The sequence below is a fragment of the Engraulis encrasicolus genome, chromosome 3, assembly GCF_034702125.1.
Source record: "Engraulis encrasicolus isolate BLACKSEA-1 chromosome 3, IST_EnEncr_1.0, whole genome shotgun sequence".
Classification (NCBI taxonomy): Eukaryota; Metazoa; Chordata; class Actinopteri; order Clupeiformes; family Engraulidae; genus Engraulis; species Engraulis encrasicolus.
In genome coordinates, this window is record NC_085859.1 from 20,321,796 (window position 1) to 20,346,544 (window position 24,749).

Here is a 24,749-nt window from a genome sequence, read left to right on the forward strand (position 1 = left end):
AATCAAGTTGCTCTACCTTTAAACCCATTGAACCCGCTTCACCCACAGCGTAATAACGAACGATCATTATTCCACAAGAACTGTCTAAACTTGTGCAACTGTCTAAACTCATGCGACATTATAACATGTCCCCCCCACGTGAAGCTGCCAAGCAGGCATCTAATGAGCCACTGCAGGTATTAACAAGTGTGTCTGAAAGAATAACGCTCACAGTACCTAGAGCGACTTAACGGGGGAGTGATGTATTGATGCGACTACGTAGTCAACATTTCCCGGTCTAATGATCATCATTTGTTCAGGCAGTGAGTCACAGCCCACATGTGGTTAATCTGCACTGGCCGAGTAGTGTGTTAGCAAAATGATGGCAAATCAACACGTCATTCAGCAGTTTTAATGGCGAATGAAATTGGCACATTTACAACTGCAGTTCTGTACATCCAAAGAGCTTCCTCTAAAAACTAATTTGTGTTGAGATGTTTTTTTTTTTAAAAGAGAGGTTTAAAAGAATAAGAAAAAAGGACAAACAAAAAGAAAAGAAAAAGACAATCAAAAAGCAGAGCATACAAAAGGGTCACTGACATTGTTTTAGAGCAAACGTCGGGGGGTGCAACCACAGCTAACGCCATCATTCACAGTTGCGATAAAAACATTTTTTTCATTGGATCAATACAAGAAGCATATTCATTGTGTGTACATTACATACAAATGATTAAAAATGTCATTTCATTAACGCAATAGTGGATTTAGCTGAAGTTGCATCACCTGACATTAAAAAAACACCCGCAGAAAAAAAAAAAAAGTCAATGACCCATAAAAAAAAAAAAAAAAAAAAAAAAAAAAAAAAAAAAAAAAGAAAAAAAAGAAAGTCTCCCACAGCTCAGTGATAAGCAGCTCTAGTGTCCAATAGGGTCAGTGTTCAGTCATTCTTGGTGTTGGGGTGCCTCGGGCAGGGCTGGGGTGCTGTTGACACGGGAGCTTCTACGACAGCGAGCCCCTACGGCACTCTTGGCCACATCAGGGGACTTGCGCTCCACCCACGCTAGACCCGAGGCGGTGTCTGCTGCCGTCCCCTGCTCGCTGGCGCGGTTCCTCAGGCTGCGCCGCACTGAGCGCCTGCCTCCAGCAGCGGCCACCGCCAACGGTTTGAAAACGTCCTCGATGTTGAAGTCCTGCTGCCATGGTGCCAGGCTCGTGTTGTCCGTCTGTGCTGTGACTACATCTGGCAGCCCTATTCCAGCCTCCTCCACCTGCTCCTCTCCACCATTGCTTGTGACATGGCTGGTCACTTCTCCCTGGACTGACCCTGACTCGTCCGACCCCAGGGGTGGCCCGCCTTCACCCACACTCTCCTCAATCACCTCTGCTCTGTCTTGATGTCCCACAGGCTCCTCCACCTCACTGGACACATAGATGGAGCTCCTTCGCTTGGCCTTGGCTCGAGACATGCTCGCCCTCTTCTTGACGGTCTGACTGGCAGACTCCTGGTGGTGTTGTGGCCCTACGTCTTCTTCACAGTGTTGTGCTGCCTTTGTCAGGCTGGGACGTGCAGCGCTGGTCTCAGTCTCGGTCTCAGTCTCATCTGTTGTCTCCTCGCTGGGCTCAGTAGTGGAGGGTGCCGTGTCCACTACATGAGCCTGAGTGGACTGGACTGTGTGTGGGGCCAGAGAGCCTGGAAAACACACAGAGGAATAACTGCTTGGAACAATTTCCTCAACACATTTAGGGAGAACACATTCATCATACCCTTGTGAGATGTAGTCCCCCCTAACTGAAGTTGCTTTTGTTTGTGTACATTAGTCAGACTATTAGCACAGCAGAGTGTAAATAATTTGGTCTTTGTTTGTCCTACCGGAAGGAAGCATTATCCATTATCGTAAATAATAAAAAGTACAGTAAATAATTTAGTCCACTGCAGTCATACACTGTTGCATGGCTTATTCGACTTTTTTTTCTATCCATGTTTAATAAACATTTAATAAGGCTTGTTTATCCAGCGTTGGCTGAGGAAATAGCCCAGTCCTCAGTGAGCCGTTACACTGTAGTTGTTACAGTCTATGGAGGACAGTAAGGCACACTTCGCAGTGCCTTCGGAAAGTTGCAACTTGATGAAGTCATGAAAGGATTTGGGAGAAATATATTTTAAGACTGAAGGCACTAATTAGCCGGTTAAATGGCACTGATATTACACACTATATTACTTATCCATTTGTGAACTTTCAATTCCAGATTCAGTCCCCCCATTGCATCAACTGTAAATGTCGACCACGCAAACATAGCCTCATGCACACTGCTTCCATTTTCTGCAAATGATTGTTTCCATAAACAGTTTTCTCCGGCTCATGTATTATTTAATTACATCGTTTTTGATGAAACTAGAGCTAAAAATGCTATCAAAACTCCACTTTAGATGTACCGGTATTTTGCTCGATCCGTCCTTGACTTTGTCTAATTCAAGTACACTCGACTGCTTTCAGAGTTGTGAGAAAGAAATCAATCTTGGCCTGGTGCAGAGGCAGGTTGGAACAAGCTAAATAATGTCAAGCAAGTTGTATTGTCAAAAGAGGTGGGAAAAATGCATTGGCGGGTTCGTGGCTGACTGGGTCTCCAACTTATTCACGCATATCGGAGGATAAATCTGGACTGACTTGACATTGATCTATCCAGCTGAGCACGCAACCTCCTACCATTGTATGCACGCTTCTTACATTTATCAAGGGAATATTTTTTTTTTTACTAGACCACACAGGCTTTCTGAAATTATTTGTGACATACAAATAAAAAAAGTGTGTTGTTTACTCCAAAATATTGGCTCTAATTACGGAATGTAATTGAAACAAGCACTTATCCCATTTTTTTCTGTAATAGGTTGGAGAAGCTGGCAATTCAAGTATAAAAACCCATGAAATGCCTCAGGGAATAAGAATGAGATGTTATCTGTGGAAAGTAATACAACGGATGAATTTAATAAAAATGCATGACTTTCTCATGCCTGAAAACGATGGCAGGAACTAGTCAGCAGATGAACACAATGTTTTCAGGTTATTTCTAGACAGGTGAAATATCTTTAACCTGCATTAACACTTTTGCAAATGGTTTTGACATTTTGGCAAAAAGGGGATGTTTCTTTTTTTCTCTCTCTTCAGTTTTGATATTTCGTGACATTTTAGAGAGTGGTAGCTAATACCGATAAATCACATGAGCTTAAGGAAGGAAGAGCAGCAGCTTCGGGGACTGGCAGGTAACAGCAGCCCTTTCCAGCACTTTACACTAATTGATGAACATTACCTGTACCTGTACTGTTGTTTAGAAGTGACTGACTGTCTAGCCTTTCATCACTTCCTGTTATTAATAACAAGATAATGCACAGCTAAACGGTAGCCAATTATTAGCTTGAGGTGTTAGACTCCCGCTGGTTTGACTATGCGTGCATACGCCTCTGACATTTTGTCAATTCACTTTCCAGTCTTATCGCTGTGCAAAGTGCCTTCCCTCTGATTTCCTGACTCACTTTCTTGGCCTTCAACCAAATTAAATTGCTCTAAAAAGGAAGACTATGGCGGCGGGGGTGCGGGAGACCTTTTTTGATATTCAAATAATAGCCGTTTGTGCTCGGAAAGTTAATTGCTCCGTGTTAAGATCAAGGGCACGGGGAGTGGCTTTATAGGGCCCACATCTCCAGTCTGGATCTCTCAGAAGGGATAATAAACGGCTAAAAAAAATTGTCTACCAAAAACACCAGCCTGGCCTTCTCCATCCGTAAGCTTCAGCTCGATTACCATTTCCCTACACATTACGAAATAAGCATGAAGGCATGGTAAGACCAGGCTACCAAGACACATTCTATTTCTGGCTCATTGTATTACATTTTTAAAACCTGGTCACGCCCTGTATACAATAATGTAAGACTTTGGTTTTTAAAAAGTAAGACTTGGGACACACATTTTAGGCCTAAAATTAGGGACATGAACATTAAGACTCTTTTTTTGAATTCCACAGCTAACCTGTATATAGATCATAAATTGCATATTGGAACATCAGAACATCATGTATTGCGCACGTGCACACGCACGCGCACGCACAGTCTGGTTAGTAGTTGTGATGCATTACCTGCAGGTGTTCCGCAAGGGCTTGTTAAGGTGCTGCCATCTCCAGTGAGGGAGTGGGAGTGAGACTGGGACTCCACTATAGGGCTGAGTAGAGGGTTCTTGGAGGCAAACTCCCTCTTCCCATACAGCGTCCGGTCCACTGCCTTCTTCCCAAAAGCGCCTCTCTTTCCAGTAGCGCCCTTTTACGACAAGCCCAGCCATGAAAAAAAAAATAGATAGAACTATCAGTGCTTGACACAGCTTTTTACACCATTTACGATAATATCGCCAGACTGAGCTCTCTACCAGCACAAGAAGCAGGCGCGCACACACACACATAAATCAATGTTTGTGCACTCAAAGCGGTTTGTGGTTGAATAACATGGGCAGACAACGATTATGGTGTCCGATTGTTTAGCAGTCATTATAGTGCCATTCAATTCCATTTTTGTTCAAAGTGTAGCTTTGCTTTGAAATAAGTCAGCAAGTCTAATAAGCAATCATCAATTTAGTAGCTGCCTCTTTTTTGAGTGCACTTCTTTCCACATAATCACCAGCCAACCACATTATTCACGCTCACTTATATTCTCAAAATCTGACGGGCAAAAATGGTCAAGGATTTCCAAGCACAGTGCTTACGTACATTGCCTTCTGTCTGCAGATAGCAATTACAATTGTGTGTGAACAACCTGTTGTGGAGACTTGTAATCTCGACTGCAGTAATCATTCACTTTGCCCAACATCCCTTTCCTCCTTGGAGCTTCCTGGAAGCTCTGCAGTGTACAGAATGATTGGAACAAGCGCAATCAGAGGTGGCTACCTGCTGCCCCCCTGGCCAACACGGCGGGTGACTGTGTGTGTGTGTGTGTGTGTGTGTGTGTGTGTGTGTGTGTGTGTGTGTGTGTGTGTGTGTGTGTGTGTGTGTGTGTTTGGCTATCCCTGCAGATGAGGTGTGCATGCACACACGCACGCACACAATCACAGTGATAAAATGGGGTCACTGCAATACCTGGCCAAATGTCCTTCGGGGGGCCAGGTCATCACCAAGGTTACTGTGAAAGGTTCCACTTTCCACCACCTTTAGTCTGTACATTCCCAGTGGGATTCTACAGCCATTTTAACACTTTTGCTGTGTTGTTTTCCCCTGTGCGTTCGTACACTAACACAAAAAGGGCAGATCTTTGCTTCTTAAAAGCTGTTAGTTGTACCTTCATCTTGCCTGATGCTGAGAGAGCAGCGGAGCGGCTGGTTCTCCTCCTCTCTGGCTGGGGCTCCTCGACTTCCTCCTCCTCCTCCTCTGCTGTTGCTGGGGCCGTGATCACCACCACCACTGGTCCTAGGGCCTGGAGGATGCCAACACACGCACTCACGTCAGGCCAGCACTACCAGCACAACCCCAACTCACACAGGAAAATAACAGGGGTGATAGTGAAAAAAAATCCTGAGCCTGAACTTTTTCCCTGCTCTAACGACGACAACAAGATACTGCATAGTGAGGTAACGTAGGCCTATTTTGACACATTATTCAAACATTTAATAGCCTGTGTATGACCATTATTCAAGCCTGATAGTAGAAGAAAACCCTGAACCTGTAACACTTTGAGATAAGAATAACCTAATGGCTAATTATTATAAATGTTTTTATTTTTGCAAACTCTGTCAAGCCTGAAATCAGGCATGGAGCCTGAATACTATCAGCCCTGAAATAATACAAATGTTTGGCATTTGGAACATCCGGTGGGGTCGCCAAAATATTCTTAGGTCCTAAAAGGAGGTTCAACAGAATTTGGGGAGTCAAACTGGACTCTTACTGCTACACCAAAGAGCCAGGCTTGTTCGTTGGAGTGACAAAGCAGAGCACACCCACAAACTTGGTGATGGTTGCCCGGTCACCATCACACTCTGTGCCAATCTTCCACGCTGTCATAACTCATGGACCAGAGGACCAGAAATAGAAGAAGCATTTTGCATATCACAAGTGGATGAATCACTGATTCAATTTGGGAGAAAATTATTTCAAGGTTGAACAAATGAATTACTGTGGCTTCAAGGCATACAGCAGGACTACAGCGTAGCACTTGTTTGAGCAAACACAACTCGCAGACGACCTTTACGTTATTACAGTTTTGTTTGAAATTGGATAACTTCTCCTACATTTCAGCACCCGGGCCACGTCCTAATACAGCAATGCTAGACCTCACAGTGTGAGCCCATTACCATGTGCTTACTGCTTATGGTATTTCACTGTATTTGCTTTGGACATACAGCGGCTTGTGTGTCAGCATGGCCCTAGGCATCCTAAAGATATATCAAATACTTCAAGTTGTTACTAGAAACTACTTTTATTAAGCGGGCTTGCAGAGCAGGTCCCGCTTCTAGTAATCTCTAAGTACAGTTTATTATGCTTGCTTGATTCTCTTGAGCAGGTCAGTAAAAATAGAAACCGCTTCTCCTCCTAGGCCTTTCGAGATAGAGACACCGTTCAAACACTAAAATGACCGGCTCGGCTTGGAGATTTTTTTTTTTTTTAAATGCTTTGTGTGTCATTTTCAAAATTATATCATATGTAGTGTTCCTTAGCCAACTTAAAATAGCATGTATGTCATTTAGTATACCACCAAAACGCGGAGCTACAACACTTTCAAAATGGCTGAATCCAAGATTTGTTTGGTTTTGAATTTGAATTGTTTGGCCCATAACTTCTGACTGGGTGGATGGATTTTTCCAACATTTATTTTAGCTTTGTTTTCTCCATAGTAGTTTGTTTTTAATTTAGGTATAGATATATCAAAAATAAAACTGCTCATCTCTGCTCATTTTTATTTTTTCATTCCTCTTCATGCATCCATAGTTAACTTAACCAGGCTTGAGAAGGAACAAAATTCATTTCCTGTCAACACACGCTTGTTAGCTATACATGAATGGGTATGTTCCCATTCAGATATCTAATAAGGAAACATTTAAATGATAAGTCTGGTAGGCAGCGGGCCAGAAATCATAGCTCATCTAGAAAGTGAGTTTCGTTGTGACCGTTTGGTGGCAACTTAAAAACATGTTTTCTTGATCAATTTGGGGGTGCTGAATCCAAATCTGCCTGTTGCCACGGCGTCAGCCTGCACGTTTGACCACCACAAGGGGCGCTATATTCATTTTTGCTTATTTATGGTTAGAAACAGAGTTTTAAAGTTTTCTTTCCTGTTCAGTGATAACATTTTACAGATAGCTCTGTAACAACATTTTCCATGAAACTGAAAACTGTGTGTGTGTGTGTGTGGGGGGGGGGGGTGCAGGGGGCTAGTTCAAACTGACTTAAAATGCTGGTTTTGGACCGTTTCTTTACTTCAAGCCATGTTTTTCTCCAAACATGACAGTTGATTGTTATATTGTAGAACAGCATACATATACATTACAATCTAGACTCAAGGATTGAAGAATGGAAGATTAATTAAAAAATTAAAGAAAGATTAAAGAAAATTAAAGTTTTATTAATTTTATTCAATTGGAACACACATGTTCCCATCTGAACTTGTCTCTTGATCAGGGCAAATATTCTCTCATTTGACATTGAGACATCAATACAGAAACAGTCACAACTAAGCAAAACACTCATGTACAGTATGTAAAACCCATAACCGGAGAACAATCAAAAAAAGGCATACACAGTAGTTATTGTGTGGGTAGCCTCAGTCAATAGTAAATTCGATAAAGAGGCTGACTTTCATATTTACACGCATCTACAAATCATCTTCGCTGTCATCTTCACCACTGCTCACAGCATCATCTTCTTCTGCATCATTGTTTTGACAGTCAACACAGCGACAAAGGTCAGTGCAAGGTAGTTCACCAGAAAGACATGAACAAGTACGTGAACTGCACTTCCCCTTCTTACACTTGCAAGAGACACTCTGCAGCACACTCAGAGGAGCCACAGGACCTGATGTCCACTGGAATGAGATGCTCTCTCCTTCCATTTGCCACCCATGGCCTACTGGACTGGGTGCCTGTATCCATGCCTTGAGACAGCGCCTATGTATGGCTGCCTGGTAAGATGCTCGTGCAGTGTGCAGTTGAAGGGCATCTTTGTTTGGTGGTAAACCATCCTCGAAACGGCACAGCAATGTGAAAACATTGTATCGAGCCTCATTGATGCTTGTTGTCTTTTCTCCATATAGTGCACAAACAAACTCCTCAACTCCCTGAAGCAAATCATAATCTGGATTCCAATCAGTACCCAGACGCTTAAAAATGCTTACAGCAGCAGGCGAATCAAGCATCAGGCGAAGGGGTTTCACTTTCCCTTTGCCTTTGAATGCACTGACGCTGTCACAACCAGTGAATACATGGAGGCCCAATATGGCATGACATATGTTTTGTCCGTATTTGGATGACATGTGTGTGATGTCAAGGACTCTGCTTGTTCTGGAGGTGCCAGTTGCCAAGAAGAGGTTGCAGTTGGGCATTTGGCTAGCATTGGCCAATGACAGCACAAATACATCGGTGTCAGGACTTTGCACAATAACATTGTGGTATGTTGCACTAGCGTGGTACGCATGCAGCATAAGTCTCGTGTCAGCCTCTTCTTGGTCTGTTGCCAACTCTTCCACATCTTCAGAATCAACACTGGTGTCCACAAGTTGCAGGCGGTGACACCTTTCGCCATGGGTAATGTATATTTCCATACCTGGAATTGGTGCATCAGATCTGCGCCATGTATCAAAAATGAACTGCAAAAGTGCTTCCTTATTCTCCCCGCCTGCAAGGAACTTGACCATCTGCTTGGGTAAGGGTTGGTCTGGCCGCACAATTCTTAATGACTGAACACCACCAACTGCTCTGCGGCTACGCTCACAGGCTTTAATGCTGATGGCTGGATATCGGTCACCAACAAAATCAACCCGAGCACAGTGCATTGATTTTCCAATGGAAACAACCGTTCTTAACAGCTGATTTGCATTAATCCATGAATGTTGTTGGCAGTTTGGTTTGAGCATGAATAACTGCCATAGCATCCAGAATGAGAGCTGAATTTTGAGCATTTACTGGAGGAAAGGGGTTAACCACAGCTTGAGGTGTTTCACGCTCTAGGTAGTGCATCAGAGAAGACTTGTCTGTCTTGACATTAACGCCATCAATGGTACCCAGAGATGCTGGGACTGGTGTAAGGGAATGGCACAACAAGTCTCGCAAGTCAACTTTCCTGTTTTTAGAGATGACCAACAAGCGGTTGAAGAGTTTTGTGCTTGCTTGCAGGCTGATCAGCTCACCAGACACTTTTGTGGCAATGGCCTTCTTATGCCTATTGGCAAATGTCTTCAGTCGCAGTGTTTTCAGTGGTTCAAAAAACCCTGTGCCTTTGTTTATTTTGTCATTGTTGAACGACAGGTAGGCATTGGCACCCTTTAGATATGCTCCCTCCAAGTCACTCTGGATTTCATCTCCAAGTACCATACCTGATGTAAGGTGGATTAGATGTGTCTGGTCATAGTTGAATGGGTGGAGCATGGCTGTAATAGTATGGCACACCTTCCTCACAGCCTCTGAGTCATTCTGTATCCGAGGATGGTGAAGGTCTTTCTTCTCCTGCTGGACATCGACTTTGCATGCCATATCTCTGCACACTTCTGAAATCGCATTCTTAGGACTATTGTACTACTCCCCTACAAAGGAAAAATGACTGAACTAATCAAACTGTGCAACTGAGAGAAATGACTTCCAAGTTTTTGTTTTATCCTGATAATTTCTTAGAGTTCCGGAACAGTAGTAGAATTACAGTACAGTACAGTTGCTGTAGCCCCTTGTACTGCTACAAAGATCTGAATGACTATTTTCTCAATTAGATAATTAAAAATAATCACTATAATAAAAAGACCACAGCTATAACATTGTTGGTAAAGTGGGCTTTGCACAACATGCCATCATGCATTGTGTATAGATGACACGCTGATTTGAACCCACTATCGTGTGTGTCCAATACGCCTTTGCAAGTTAAGGCGTGCTCCACAGCGCTCTGTGACAGGTTAGGTTTAGGAATGGTTTTGGTTTAGGCACAATTTAGCTACAAATTCGTCTAATGTCGCTGTTCTTGGCAAAAGTAAAGAAGCAGAAACATTGCTTTACTTGCAGGTTAGGTTTAGGAATGGTTTTGGTTAGGGCACAGCAAAGCATATTTGCATTTAGTAACAGAAATACGTTGTGGCAAAACAAAATCGCTGACACGGCAGGAAAACTGTGCAAACCTCGTCACGTGTCAAAAGTGCATGATAGCGCTTTACCGTTGCGTTGAGGAGCACGCCATGAGTTCAAAAGGCGTCGCACCAACACGCTAAATATACAAGCGTGCGATACATATGCTAAAACATGATGACAGCCTGCTCTGCATGGAATAATGATGACATATTGATAAAATTGACAGTATGTAGGCCTATTGATACCAAAATTGACCTTTGACCCATAGTTGGCAATTACTGGATATTCCACCTTGTCTATCATTCTTGTGTCAAAGGGTCACGTAAAGACAAAATGCAATAGCTGACGTGGTAATGTGCTCATAGTTATGACAAGCCATAATCTGCTAATTATCAGTGATGTCAAGCAATGTATGTTGAGTTCAAATTCACTGTTAACCTGTGGTACTTTTGTTGCCATGCCATTTTTTTGTCATTTTGCAAAGACATCAACAAACATTTCACAAAGTATGTTTAATAAAATATACACATTAACTTCATATTTTTTTCATATATGAAATACACAGTAGCTGCAGTGATTTCAAGCAGCTCATTCACCTACCACATGGTGGCGCTATGCCTAACTGCCATTTCACACACAGAGAAATGTTGGTAGGCATAATACACAGTTACCTGTGAAGTTTCACTTTTGTGAAGCACTCCAAAAGGAGTTGGTGCACATTTCTGGTTGAACTGGCCAATTTTAGTCAAATTCCCACATTAACAAATGTCGCTATTTCAACCTTGTTTTTTAAATCAAAGTGCAACTTTCGACGACGGCAACACCTAGAATATTGATTTATGTACTATTATGTACTGATATCAGCAAAAAACAAGTTGCCACCTGATCACTCCGACGAACCTGCAAGATAGGATTTCTGGCCCACCGCCTATGGTACTTTTAGCCCCCTTTCCGAGTTGTCCGCAATGCAAGAAAATGATTCCCACTGACATTTGACGTTTGGTTGGACTCCTCCTCCTTCGGACAATTTTTTCCCCCTCAGTCTGCTTCAGAATGTCTAGGCATGTATTGGCATTCTCAATCCTGTTCTAAAAGCCAACAATATAATTCTATTTAAACCATAAACTGTACAACTCACCAAGTGGTTAGTGGTGTTCACTAGCATTCCGTTAAAAAAAAACAAAAAAAACGCTGTACTTCTGTAAAAACTATTTCGCTAGCCAAATAAAGACAGCAGCATACAACATTTCAGTGGGAAGTTAGAACCACTCTGTTGCAATGCAGGCAACTTACAGTAGGAAAGGGGCTAAAAGTGCATTCAATTAAATATTAGACTAACACTTTAACATGCGGGTATAGAAGAAACCATGACAAGAGTTGAGAAAAAAACAAAGTGAGAACTGAGTTCTGAAATGGTAAACGCAGGGTAAATGTACCCTCACTAACAGCCTTACCCTTTTCTTCCTACCACGAGTTTTGACTGGAGGGTCACAGACAACAGAGTCCTGCTGCTCCTGCTGCTGAGGAGTGGGATGAGGAGGAGATGGAGAAGGAGAGGAGGGAGCAGTAGGAGGAGGAGAGGAGGGAGCAGTAGGAGGAGGAGTAGGAGGCTCCTGCCGTGGGGAGCACACAGGGTCGAGCTCGGCTCCTGCTGGAGAAAAGCACACAAGCTCATGATCAGACTTTAATCTCACATCCACACAACCTTGAAACCCCTTACCTTGAACAAGGTGGAGAGCAGGAGGAGGGCACAGACAGACACACACACACTTGAGACGGAATCAGAGGTAGATTGGAGGACATGAGGGTGTGTGTGAGAACTGAGAAGATATGGGGAAAGGAGGAAAGGAGACAGACAAAAGACTGCAACAGAAAAAAAACTGGAGAGAGAGAGAGAGAGAGAGAGAGAGAGAGAGAGAGAGAGAGAGAGAGAGTGAGAGAGAGAGAGAGAGAGAGAGAGAGAGAGAGAGAGAGAGAGAGAGAGAGAAACAAATGAACAAGAGCGAGAGAAAACAGCGAGAGAAAGATCACAGATGACAGGTCAGTCTGAGGTACCCGTCTGTTCCTCTGAGGGAGGTTCCACATGGCAGGGCGGACTCGTGTTCGGTGTCTGGGCGTCAGGTAACTCATCTGAGGCGGATTCTTTGGTAAGGCCTGTGGGGGTCAGAAAGGTCTTAGGACTGGAGGATGGATCATCGTGGCAACCAATTATTTTCCCCTCCAACTCACACAATTTATATTACCTGCACTCTTCACCTCTCCCTCAACCTCATCACTGTCTTCAAGAAGAAGTCGGGGAATCTGAGATTCGGAGATCTGAAAATGAAAAAAAAAAAGGAATCAGGTCGATTCTCTCTGGGGAAAAAATAGAAAAGAAAACCCAAAAGGTCTCTGGGTAGAAATGGTCATGTCATATTGCGTGGGGTACAAAATTGAACAAATAAAAGTTTTAGGCATCAAAAAAGCAATGTGTTCTGAGTAAATATTAGACGATCAAATGTCAGAAGAAGACAAAACAATAAGAAAGAGCTTTCTGCAAAAGTGGCAGAGCCTTCACTAAACAGAACGTTGTGACATTTCAGTGAGACATCTGTCCCCTGGACCACCAGACTTGCCAAGAGCCTGAAGTAAATGTGGACTTTCATACAATTCTTGACAGCAGAGGTGACACACACAGTGTTGCACATACACAACGTGCAACTTAATTATTTTTCGAGACAGGTGAGAGATGACTTGAAGCAATATTTAGGGTGCTGCTGACGCCACAGAAAGCAAGGTCAGACTGAAGAGTCAACTCTGGTCAACCTTCACCTCGTCTGATACTGTGTAAAAAAAATGAAATGAGATACAACACTGCCTTAAGTTTTGGAGAGGGGAGTTGTGTTGACTTTCAATACTGATACAGCCTCATCATCACTCCCCCTGCCCCATCCACTGTTTTAATCAATATAAACGCTGGTCCGCAATACATTTCCCCTCTCTCTGTTCCACTAGGACGAAAGATATAGCACCATTTAGGCATCCATTAGCAAATTAGGTTGGGGGATACAAATCCACTGTTCTGTAATGGCAGCGAGACAGATTTACACTATGAACATTTGATTGGATTATTATGTAACCATACTCGTCTTAATTGTGACCGAATATATCTCCCAATGCTACTCAGCTCATGGTGGCCTGGCACTGTGGATATTTCTTTCACGATCCACAGCTCACCTCTGCTTTGAGACTTTAATTACACATCACAATCCCAGGAGAGCATTTCACATTTCCACTTTCCCATTGGCACCCAACTTAGTTGTAATCTGGCTTCCAACACCGCTTTTGAAAAAAGCCACCCTGGTTCAAAAGTGAAACAAAAAGGAGCATTTAGCATATGTAGATAAAACTCCATTACCTCTTCCACTGCCTCTGGTACGAGCTTGCTGCTCGGAGCAGGTTTGGCCAGTTTGAGGGTGGGTGACCCACAGTCAGCCTCCCTACTGACAGCTGCAGTCTGTAGAGTAGGAGCGGCATCGCTGGTCTGCGGCGTCTTGAGCACACCACACAGCTTCGGGCCCTCTGATGATGGCTGCAGCCGGAACGGCGTGCCACCTTTGCGTAGCGGCGTGCTGGCGGGCAGAGTCTTGTCGAAAAACTCTGGCGAGAGCGGCGTGCTGAAGCGCACTCGTTTTGGTGGGAGCTGGCGCTGGGCCTGGAGCACCCTCTTCCCCGAGGAGAAGGCTGGCGGTGGTGGTGGTGCAGGGAGGCTGGGCTGCTCCTGGCTCTCAGACTGGGGCTGCGGCTGGGGCTCACTCTCTACCTCTGCTACTGATGCAGCAGGTTGCTGGAACATCAAGCATTAACAGTTGTCATGCAATAACATTTAGCAAATACCAATGTGAAGCAAATTATGTTCATTTATCTTGCCTCTTATGTGCCATGGTATATTGTTGTAAATGCATGTAGCACTGACTAATGACTGAAATGCTTTCAAGCTCTCAATTTCATATCATGAAATGTAAAAATGATTGGAAAATTGTATCCTTTAGTCCTAGTCCCATGGGCCCCACATGAACTGTGTATTAGATCGCCTCTATAGGCTTTGGGCAACAGCAAGGCTACAAAACAAATAACTTCAACCCCTCCAGGATCTTACCTTCCTCTTCCTGCCACGAGGTCTTCCGTGGCCCTTGGAGGGTGTGGGGTCTTCTTGCTTCTGCTCCTGTACTGAGGGAAGAGGAGGAGGAGGAGGAGGAAGGGCAGCAGTCTCCTGTTGTGGAGAGGACACTTGGTCGGCTTCTGCTTCTGTTGGACACAAGCACGCAACTCCCATTTAGCCAATTTCAATCTCAAGCTGTCGAATAGCTGCAGGTGCAGTGTGAAGACAAATCCGTTCCACTTATGAATGAACTCCTGAACCTTCGCATACTCATTTTGAACATCATTATAAACAACATGTGGCCTTAAGCTTCCCATAATCATAACACTAAATATGCTTCTATTTGTCAGACTAAATATTGTCGAGATGCAGGTAGAACACTTCAAGTGTGTGTGTGTGTGTGTGTGTGTGTGTGTGTGTGTGTGTGTGTGTGTGTGTGTGTGTGTGTGTGTGTGTGCGTGCGCATGTGTGTGTCTGTGCGCGTATACACACGCCAGCCAGTTCGTCCAAGGACACACAGCTTCGGAAATAATTTGGCGGTCAGAGAGGTTTTAAGACTGACAGTACCATGCAGCATCCCATTATTTTTTCTCAAGAGGCAAAAACAATGTGCTACCTGAACTGTTCAACTCTGCCCCGGGTTCAGTTTCATCACTTTCCTCAAGTATAAGTGGAGGAATCTGGGGAGGAGAGAGAGAGAGAGAGAGAGAGAGAGAGAGAGAGAGAGAGAGAGAGAGAGAGAGAGAGAGAGAGAGAGAGAGAGAGAGAGAGAGAGAGAGACAGACAGAGACAGAGACAGAGTAAGAGTGGTGGAAAAAACACAGGATTTTAGCCACATGATTACTTTTGTGGCAGCCAAGTGACCTTTAAAACAATCTGTAGAAATATCCAGGGTATCACAGAGTAGTTGCTATCGGTCATTTGATGTCAACAGGGATCTTTCTGTGCTGAAGCCGGTGATATAATAAAGGACCAGTGTGGCCTGTAGGCATTTAGTGCAAATATCGAAGGGATAAAAGAACATGGGGAAAAATACACAACAATAACACCGGTTGCAATCATCGCAGTGCCTTCCAACCTGACGTGATATTTTAAAGCCTTCAAAAGAATATTGCTTGACCTCGCTTGATAAACTGCAGTACGTCATTGTGGATGCGGGCCCCATAAATTTGTCTGGCTTTCAAGGTGAAAGGCTGGAAAGGCTCAAAACAGCAGCGAGTACATGAGCTGAAAAGATTTAAATGTGATGATGTGTGTGTGTGTGTATGTGTGTGTGTGTGTGTGTGTGTGTGTGTGTGTGTATGTAAGGAGACGAGTGAATCTGAATCAAGGACCTTTCCATCTCCTCTCCCTCCACGTCACCAGCGCAATTTCAGTATGGGGATGCAAATTCGCCACAATTTATGCCGCCTTAGTGCCACCTCCAGCTTAACCATCAGAGGAGGAATCCAGGAAAAAAGCTCGGACTCAATGCAAATTCTACGCCCTCCAAAGCCAAACAAAATAAGCAGTCCACACAAAATAAGCTTTGCAACCGACAATGAGGTCAATGACGGGATTTGCTCCTTTTTGCCTCCTAGTCTGCTTTATCAAAAGTGAACACAATTCGTCTGGCAATGGAAATGTGCCCTGGCCTCACACCTGTCAGTGCTTCTTAGTGATATTGACAATGATATATTTTCATGGAGGAAATTACATCCCAGTATAATCTAAATAAACATGAAAAACAAACCAATTTAAAAAAGACACAAAAATGAAGGTGCTGTGGCGCAGTGCGCTAACAAACACACGTACCATATACAGGCCCCGATACCCACGGAGACCCGGGTTCAGTGGTGTAGTCTACGTAGAATGCAGGTATACGGAGTATACCCACTTCAAAATTTCAGGGGTTTCAGTATACCCACTTAAAATTGATTGATCCATTATTTAGAATAGCACAAATATAACCAGTATACCCACTTCAAAAAAATGTTCAAATATACAGTATACCCACTACAAAAAATTAGACTACACCACTGCCCAGGTTCGAGTCCAGACTGGGTCATTTCTAGGGCTGTCCTAAACGATTATTTTTCTCTCGATTAATCTTTCAACTATTTTTTTTTAGTAGTCAATAAGTCAAACGATTCATTTTTCAAGTACTCTATCACTTCAATCTTCAAGGAAATTGGGGAAAAAGAAAGAAACCGTTAAAATAAGTTCATCGAGCTCCCAATGAGCTTTAAATCATGATAGTAGCTTATTTACTCCGAGATACAACGTTCAATTCATACGTGCAGTGCAATTTTAGGTTTCAATAAAGTAATAAAGCATTAGAAAAGTAAGTAAAAAAGCACTGAATTAAACGAAACGATTTGTCGACTATGAAAATTCTTTCCGAATAATTTTTATAGTCGATTAGTCACGATTAGTCGATTAATCGTCCCAGCCCTAGTCATTTCCCCATCTCTCTTTCCAATACTACTCTCCCGTCTCTCTGAAATGTCATGTCACTTTACCACCACCAACAACTTGAAGTTAATTGTTTGGTAAATATTCATGAAAAGATCCAATTTGGCAATAGGCAGCACAGTTTCAATGTGAAGCATAGTTGAAATACCTGCTCTGGCCACCATCCTACACAGTATACCTTTATGATGAAGGAAAAAGAACCCACAGCTACTGTATGTGTTAACGATCAGTACAACAATAATAATAATAATAATAATAATAATAATAATAACACTAATAATAATAACAATAATAATAATTGTATTTGTATAGCACTGTATCATACAAAATGCTTAATCCAACACATAGCAATAACAACCTAAATGCAGCATCACATGCCAAGTGCGAGGAATTTGCTAGATTTTTTAATAAAAAGATTGCCGACATTAGAGAAGGCATCCAAGGTGGAAACGCAGCAACCTCTGTCGCCCACTCAGGCGATACACAGAGGGGAGGGTTAAACCCCCCTAGGAGACCTGAGAGCTTCCAAAAGTTTTGTCCAATTACAGAGGACGACCTCTGTAAAATAGTCAGGGAAAGTAAGCAGTCTACCTGCAGCCTTGACGCGATCCCCACATATCTGCTAAAAAACATACTTGGTTGCTTAGCAGCACCTTTACTGCAAATTGTTAACACCTCTATGCTTACAGGCATTTTTCCAAGCTCATTCAAAACAGCCATGGTAAAGCCACTCCTAAAAAAGACAAATTTAGATCAGAATTCTTTAAACAACTACAGACCTATATCAAACCTCCCCTTTATAAGCAAGGTACTAGAAAAAGTTGTATTTAAACAGCTTAATCAACATCTGGCTGGGAATGATATCTTGGAAAAATTCCAATCAGGCTTTAGAGCCAACCATAGCACCGAAACAGCACTAACCAAAATAATAAGTGATCTTAGGCTCAACACTGCCGCAAACAAAGTTTCAGCACTTATCCTCCTCGACCTCAGTGCCGCCTTTGACACGATAGACCACAACATACTAATTGACCGCCTTGAATCTTGGGTAGGCTTGTCCGGTCACGTCTTGGAGTGGTTCAAAACATATATTACAGGAAGACAGTTTTTTGTCACCATCGGAGAATACGTCTCCAACAAGTATGATGTGCCTTTTGGAGTTGCTCAGGGTAGTTGCTTGGGCCCTCTCTCTCTCTCTCTCTCTATATGTTGCCCCTGGGCTCCATCATCAGAGAGCACAATGTTGATTTTCATAGCTATGCCGATGACACTCAACTATATATCTCTGTCGAGCCTAGCCAAACCTCTGCCATTCATGCCTTGACTAAATGCATGTCTGCCATTACAGATTGGATGAACAGTAACTTCCTAAAATTAAATGAAGATAAAACTGAAGTGTTGCTCATCGGGCCTAAGAAAAAACGTGCAAAACTCCACTCAAGCCTAGGTGACCTAAGCATACACATTAAAGATAAGGTTACTAGCCTAGGTGTGGTCATAGACTCGGATTTGAGCTTTGAGCCTCACATCAACAAGATAACAAAATCTGCTTTTTTTTTCCATCGTAGAAATGTCAACAAAGTGCGCGGCTTGGCCCCCCCGACAAGACGCTGAGAAACTTATTCATGCCTTTGTCACCAGTAGGATAGACTACTGCAATGCTCTCTCTTCTCTGGTCTCCAAAAAAATTAATTGACAACATTGCAACTCATTCAAAATTCTGCGGCAAGAATCCTAACAAGAACCAGAATGAGAGAGCACATCTCTCCTGTCTTGGCAGACCTGCACTGGTTACCTGTCTCATACAGAATCGACTTTAAGATTCTGCTCACAGTATTTAAAGCATTAAATGGACTTGCCCCTAGCTATATCTCAGACATGCTCTCTTTTTATGCCCCTGCTCGAGCTCTCAGGTCCACTGATGCCAAGCTGCTAAGGACCCCCACCCCCCCCGCAGAAGAAGATCGGCGACGCCGCGTTTGCCTGCTATGCGCCCAAGAGATGGAACGCCCTCCCCATCGAGATCCGATCAGCCACCTCCGTCGACTCCTTTAAGAAGCAGCTGAAGACCCACCTCTTCATCCTTGCCAACTCCTAGCTGCCAAGGCGTCATAGTGTCCCAGCCGCCGCAGCGCCCTTACTACTCGCAATCCAGCCCTGGCAGGGGGCTCCCCTAGGTGGCCGCTGGTCTCTGCCTGAGGTTTCTTCCTGACTACAGGGGGTCTTTTTTCTCAGACCTCACTGAGCTTTTTTTTTTCCCTTACAAACTATGAGTTTTTCCTCACCCCTGATGCCACCAGGGGCCGCACCTGAGCGCCCAATCTCTGTGTGACTATCTATGACTTATGATAGGCCCAGCCACTATGGACCTTACACATCTAAGAATCCTGGTCCTAACCTACGTTGACCTTATGACTCTACATTCTCTGTCTATCTCTTCTTCCTCTGCCTTCCTGCTTTTTCTGCCTCTCCTCTATACCTCTCCTTTTAAATCTATCTCTAACAATGTTTTTTTTCCCATTTGTTAAGCACTTTGAGTTACATGCCTTGTATGACACAGTGCTATACAAATACAATTATTATTATTATTATTATTATTTACAAGGCATGTAACTCAAAGTGCTTAACAAATGGGAAAAAAACATCATTGTTAGACAACAGCAATGGTACCTGGTCCTCTGTATCCCGGAACACCACATCACTGCAGACTATACCCTCCATCACTCTGGGGTGACTGAGGGTGGGGGAGCCGTTGCCTGCCTCTGGGCTGGTGAGGAGGGAGGCGGCAGGAGGCTGTGGAGTCTTGGTCTTAGTTTCGCTCCTCTGGGGAGTCTTGAGCAGGGAGCGCAGCTTCGAGCCCTCAGAGGCCGCATGACGGAATGGTGTGGCGCCTTTCTGCAACGGCGTGCTGGGAGGCAGAGTCTTGTCAAAGAACTCGGGCGACAGGGGCGCACCAAAGCGCACCCGCTTCTTCGCGACTGATAACGGCTCATCTGAAGTTCAAAGGCAGAAGCAGATTGTTCCCGACGTTAAATGCATACTTTAAGAGCCACATATATTATTGGATAATGCGCATCCCAAAGCTCCAACTTAATTTTCTATGCTCTATTGTGAGACACCACTTCAAACAGCAAGCAAAAGGGGAGGCTGCCTCATTGGGCTTGGCAAAACACTTATGCACATAATGAACAGACAGAGTGCTCCTTCACAGCCATATAAACACCATCAGTCTCACCTCTATTGTTAATCTGCCGGTTGGTTTGCTGCGACAGCAGAGACAGGGGCATGTGCTGAATAAAGGCATTGCCCTGATGTGAGCAAGGGCTTGCCAAGTCAAAAATCCGAACCTGTGGAAGAGCAAACGAGGACATAGTACTTTGTGTGTGGGCCATTGCTATGGTGGAAGTCTAATCAAAAAGAGAGAGAAAGAGACAGAGAGAGAGAGAAGATATGTGGGGGCTGCTACTGTACCTGCTTGTTAGGAGAGGTGCATGCTGGGAGCTGGCGGGACGTGGCGGCCCCTCTAATCTCCCCCTCACACTCTTGCAGCGGCCCGGCAGCGCACACGCGCTTTGAGGGTGGTGGTGTGCCGCGGGAGAGATAGCCCTGTGTGCCCCGGTTCTCCTTATCCACGGTTGAGCTCAGGTTATCTGCAAAGTAGGGAGACTCTCATTACTACTGCCATTTCACAGCTCACTAAAAACAAAAAAACAAAAATTCATCCACTCAGAAGAGATTGTGAATCGTGACACAGCACTCTTTACTTCTTTCCTGAAAAGATTATAGGTACCACAGCTCCACTGATCAAGCACAGGAGTAAAGAGTACACCACTCACGGGTGCGCTATCTAAGTGGCAATGAATCTAAGAAGCAAACAGGCTGATGAAAAGCCTACATTGGAACTGTGCTCAAGTCATTTTTAAACTGGAAAAAAATATCAAATACAAATGACATTTACACATGCATGCAAATTCCATGACTAGGCCTTAGTTTTGTGAACAGAAACCAGATTTTAAAATGATAATACTAAAAAATGGCAGGTATTTCTGTACTGCTTTCCATCACGTGCCAGGGCTTGGTAGGGTAGATCACAACACCATCTGTGGTTTATTCTTTAATAAGCATTCTGATTTCACAAAAAGAGCCTCCTTAATCATTAAAAATGGGAGAGCTGCAAATAATTTACACAAAAATCGTTCAATGAAGAGAGTACAATAAATACAACGAATTCCATTCTCAGGTAACTGAGCAGAGTAAGCATTACCGGCTACGACACAATCCTTTTTCTGGGCGCTCTTTCCTGGCGTAGTCATCCACGGCAAATTCCCCTCCTCGTCCACATCCACCAAGCCGACTTGGAAGCTGGCCATTTTCTGTTTTAGGCTCTGGCTTCTTGGCAGTGACGACGGCAATCGCAGATGCTGTTGCAAAAAGACAAAGTGCTGAGCTTGGAAGGAGTCATTAACAAAATAAAGGCCAAATTAATGACACTAAAAACCTCATTGTGTCTTGAATAATACAAAGCAAGCACCCAGCCTTGTGATTTCTGACACAGAAATGCTTGCGGACAGGAAAAAAAACCTGCCCATTGTTAAAGTGACAACACAAATTAAAGATCTGTTCTCTCTTACATTTCTATTACGGCACCATTTATCAGAAAACTCAACGATTTCTAATACATTATAATTTAACCAAACAGAAGAATGTTCATACCGACAATGTTGGTGAGGCGGCCTGCATTCTCTGCTTGGCTATGTGGCGGATGAGAGAATTGGTCTCTGGAGAGCCTCTGACACCAATGGTGGACCTTCTTCTGGCCTTCAGCTGTGACACTCTGGATTTGTCTGAGGCACACAATGCAAGATGAAGAATGGAAAGAGAACAATGAGGGAAAGGTGTAGCAAAAAAGGCAGGTTAAAAAGAGATGTGAAGGACTCTGACATGTCCTTAGTCTATGGTGCTTCATGGCAGTTCAGCATCCAAATAACCTGTTGAAAGAATCCGTCCATTCAATGCTAACCTTCAGTTTTTTTTCTTACACATTTGGCATAAACAAAACCCCATCACATCTGACAGCAACATCAAACCATAAGAGAGAAGACATAGTGCACACAGCAATAATGATTACACCCCTTTTGAAAAGTAAAAATTTGAACAATATTTCAATTAATACACAAGTTGTTTCCAAAATGTGCATAGCGTAGGCTTAAAACAATATCTGTGAGGCTTACCACAGAAAAGTAAGTTTAATTATTTACCTTAAATGACATATTTTCCCATTTTGGCGAAATGATGGTGGTGCAAAAGTGAGTACACCCCAGACTGATACCCAGGTTGTCACTTCAAAACTCCTTTTTATGCATATAATCACTGAATCACTCTCAAAACCAGCACTGGCCATAGGTATGTGCTTAGGGTCATTGTTGGTAAAGAACACAATGACCAGCAATGAAGGGTGATGAGTAATGGTAACATATTTCCTATTTGTTACTTTGTACTCATTATTGCTGTGCACTGTATGTTCAGAAGCACATATGTTTACAAGCCAGCATGAGAGACTCAGACAAACTCGACGAAAGGGCAACAGATGTTCACCTTTGGGTTTGGAGGGCACAGAAAAGCTGGTGGTTGTTATCCCAAATTGCAAAGGTGAGAGGAAGGAGAAATCCAGAGATGCACTCGCACAACCTTGCTGAGGAGGCGTGACTGGAGAAGTCGGGAGATCCATCTTTGACTTCGACTGAGAACTGTGACAATAAAAGCAGTAAAGACTTTCAGAAATATCGGTGACGTGCATACACACTTTTTGAATGAGGGTGATGTCATCTCCCTGTGCACCCAAAAGATTACATTTAAGTGCTGTTTGTATTTTTATAACAACAAATAGTGGACAAGTTGTGAAATAAAAATGATGTCCACATCACATACTTCATAAACTCAAACACCTGATCCACTAGTGGACTAGGTAATGTTGCAACTGAAAAGGAACAAATTGGCTGACGTTGCTGTCATTTCATTGACCCAGACAATGCTAGTTCCTTAGCAAACATGTACAACCGTGAACTAACGTTAGCCTAACTAGTTGTTGTTCTCTTCCAGACAGGCTACTTCTGAACGTTACACAAAATCCACTCGTTTCTAGAACCAGTCATGTCAACATAAAAGGAAGAAGTAATTATAACGGTATGACGCAAACATCAACTAACTTGATGCCGTGAAACAAAGGTGGTTGGTGACGTGGTTGGTTAGCAAAATGTATCAGAGTGGTGATAGTTGTAGTAACTTCAAAAGCATCTAATAGCTACTGGTAACTTGTTTCACACGAAGAACAAAAGCAAGGATACATGCACTTTACCTCTGTATGTATGCGTCCAACCCCGTGTACGGAGTACACATATGATCAGTAAAAGTCCACTAAAAGCGTATGGGCTTATTGTTTATAAATAAAGTAAAAGCATTTTACAGCACACTTGTGCCACACTACCACCACTCAACGTTGAACATTTCAAATTTCGCTCCGTGCAGTGGCGGAGTATTCATCCGCTAACCAGCCACACGCCTTCTTGATTTAGTATGTTGCAGCGATAAACTGGCATGTTTGTAGTTTTATTCAAGAAGAGAAGCTAATATTTAATTACTTAGCTGTTATAGCAACACAGAAAAGTTAAATTGTTGGAAAATATGTGTTCGAGGCGAGGGACTATTTCTTGTTTTACAGTATCTGGCTCCGCCCTTCAAATGGACTAGTTTCATATGAATTGCCCAATTGAAATCCAGAATAGGCGTCACATGGTCAACACGGTGATTTAAAACCACCAGGAGAGCTTTATTTGGTGAAAATTCTCTGCTTTAGGCCAGAGATATTTTATAACAAGCAACAATATCTCTGATTAGGCCTGTTAAGCTGTTGCATTGATACTATTATTTTTGATCACTTTTGGATATTTTTTTAAACTACAGATATTTTTTAATGTTATCTGCATTTTTTATTCAGTAGGCCCTATGAACATAATCATAGCAAGATTGCGTTTGTCTGCTTTTCTGAGCAGGCCTATCTTTCTTTTCCTTATGTAAGAGAAAGGATAGGCCCACCACCACCTCCACTCCAAACACCCATCTGATTGTATGTATAAACTGTGATTGTAAGAACACAGCTGTTTCCAGTTGACAGACACAGGCCTGAAGCCTAGGAGGACCAACAGATGGAGGAAAGATAAATGCAAAAGGCCTGTGGTGGAAAAAGAGGGCTCATTTTAATTTTGGCTAATTGGCAATTTTGCGTTTGTCTAAAGCAAAATCAGTCAAAGTGTCCAGTTTGCCTCATCCATATTCATGGGCCCAACAGCCATCCATTTACTTGGTATTTATCAAGGCCTTTCCATCTATGCCTGCCTCTATTGCTGAATGCAGGGTGTTCTGTGCAGGAAATGAATATGAATGCTTTAGCAATTGAGTGTGATGATGACTACATCATTATATACTTGCCCATCTCTTTGCTTTACTATACCTGAATGTTCATTTGCATGTTTAGGCCTGGGCCTACTTTAAAAGAGATGTTTAACACATGATGACACTTAAACATCGATGAGGGAATGAACACTATTGGTAGGCAACATTATCCATTATGAAGCACAATTATTGTTATCCAATTATGGGTTATCCACTGATCAATACATTTTTGTGCCTGATCATATATTATGTGTGAAGATCCATGCAGGGTCATCTCTGATGGTATGTGTTAAGATGCAATGTGTATATACTTGAACGCTTTAAGTTCTTGTGTTATGAAAGAACGTGAAAGTGAAAGCCCCATTGTCACTGTGACACAGCACTCCACAGCACACAAGTGCACACTGCACACAAGAAAACTGCATGTATGCCTC

General features: G+C 43.1%; 1 protein-coding gene across 1 annotated transcript; it reads right to left on the reverse strand.

The window, feature by feature from the left end:
- Nucleotides 1-375: 375 nt before the first annotated feature.
- Nucleotides 376-23,339, reverse strand: cdca2 (cell division cycle associated 2). Its single transcript, XM_063194956.1, has 16 exons — nucleotides 23,222-23,339; nucleotides 22,462-22,613; nucleotides 21,580-21,710; nucleotides 21,131-21,287; nucleotides 20,338-20,516; nucleotides 20,102-20,213; nucleotides 19,537-19,859; nucleotides 15,029-15,092; nucleotides 14,410-14,558; nucleotides 13,669-14,097; nucleotides 12,515-12,587; nucleotides 12,327-12,425; nucleotides 11,726-11,919; nucleotides 5,294-5,428; nucleotides 4,108-4,285; nucleotides 376-1,669 (listed from the first exon to the last, which is right to left on the reverse strand). Exons 1-16 carry the CDS (start codon nucleotides 23,260-23,262, stop codon nucleotides 921-923), a joined length of 3,165 nt encoding a protein of 1,054 aa, XP_063051026.1. The 5' UTR covers nucleotides 23,263-23,339; the 3' UTR covers nucleotides 376-920.
- Between the last annotated feature and the right edge of the window lie 1,410 nt (nucleotides 23,340-24,749).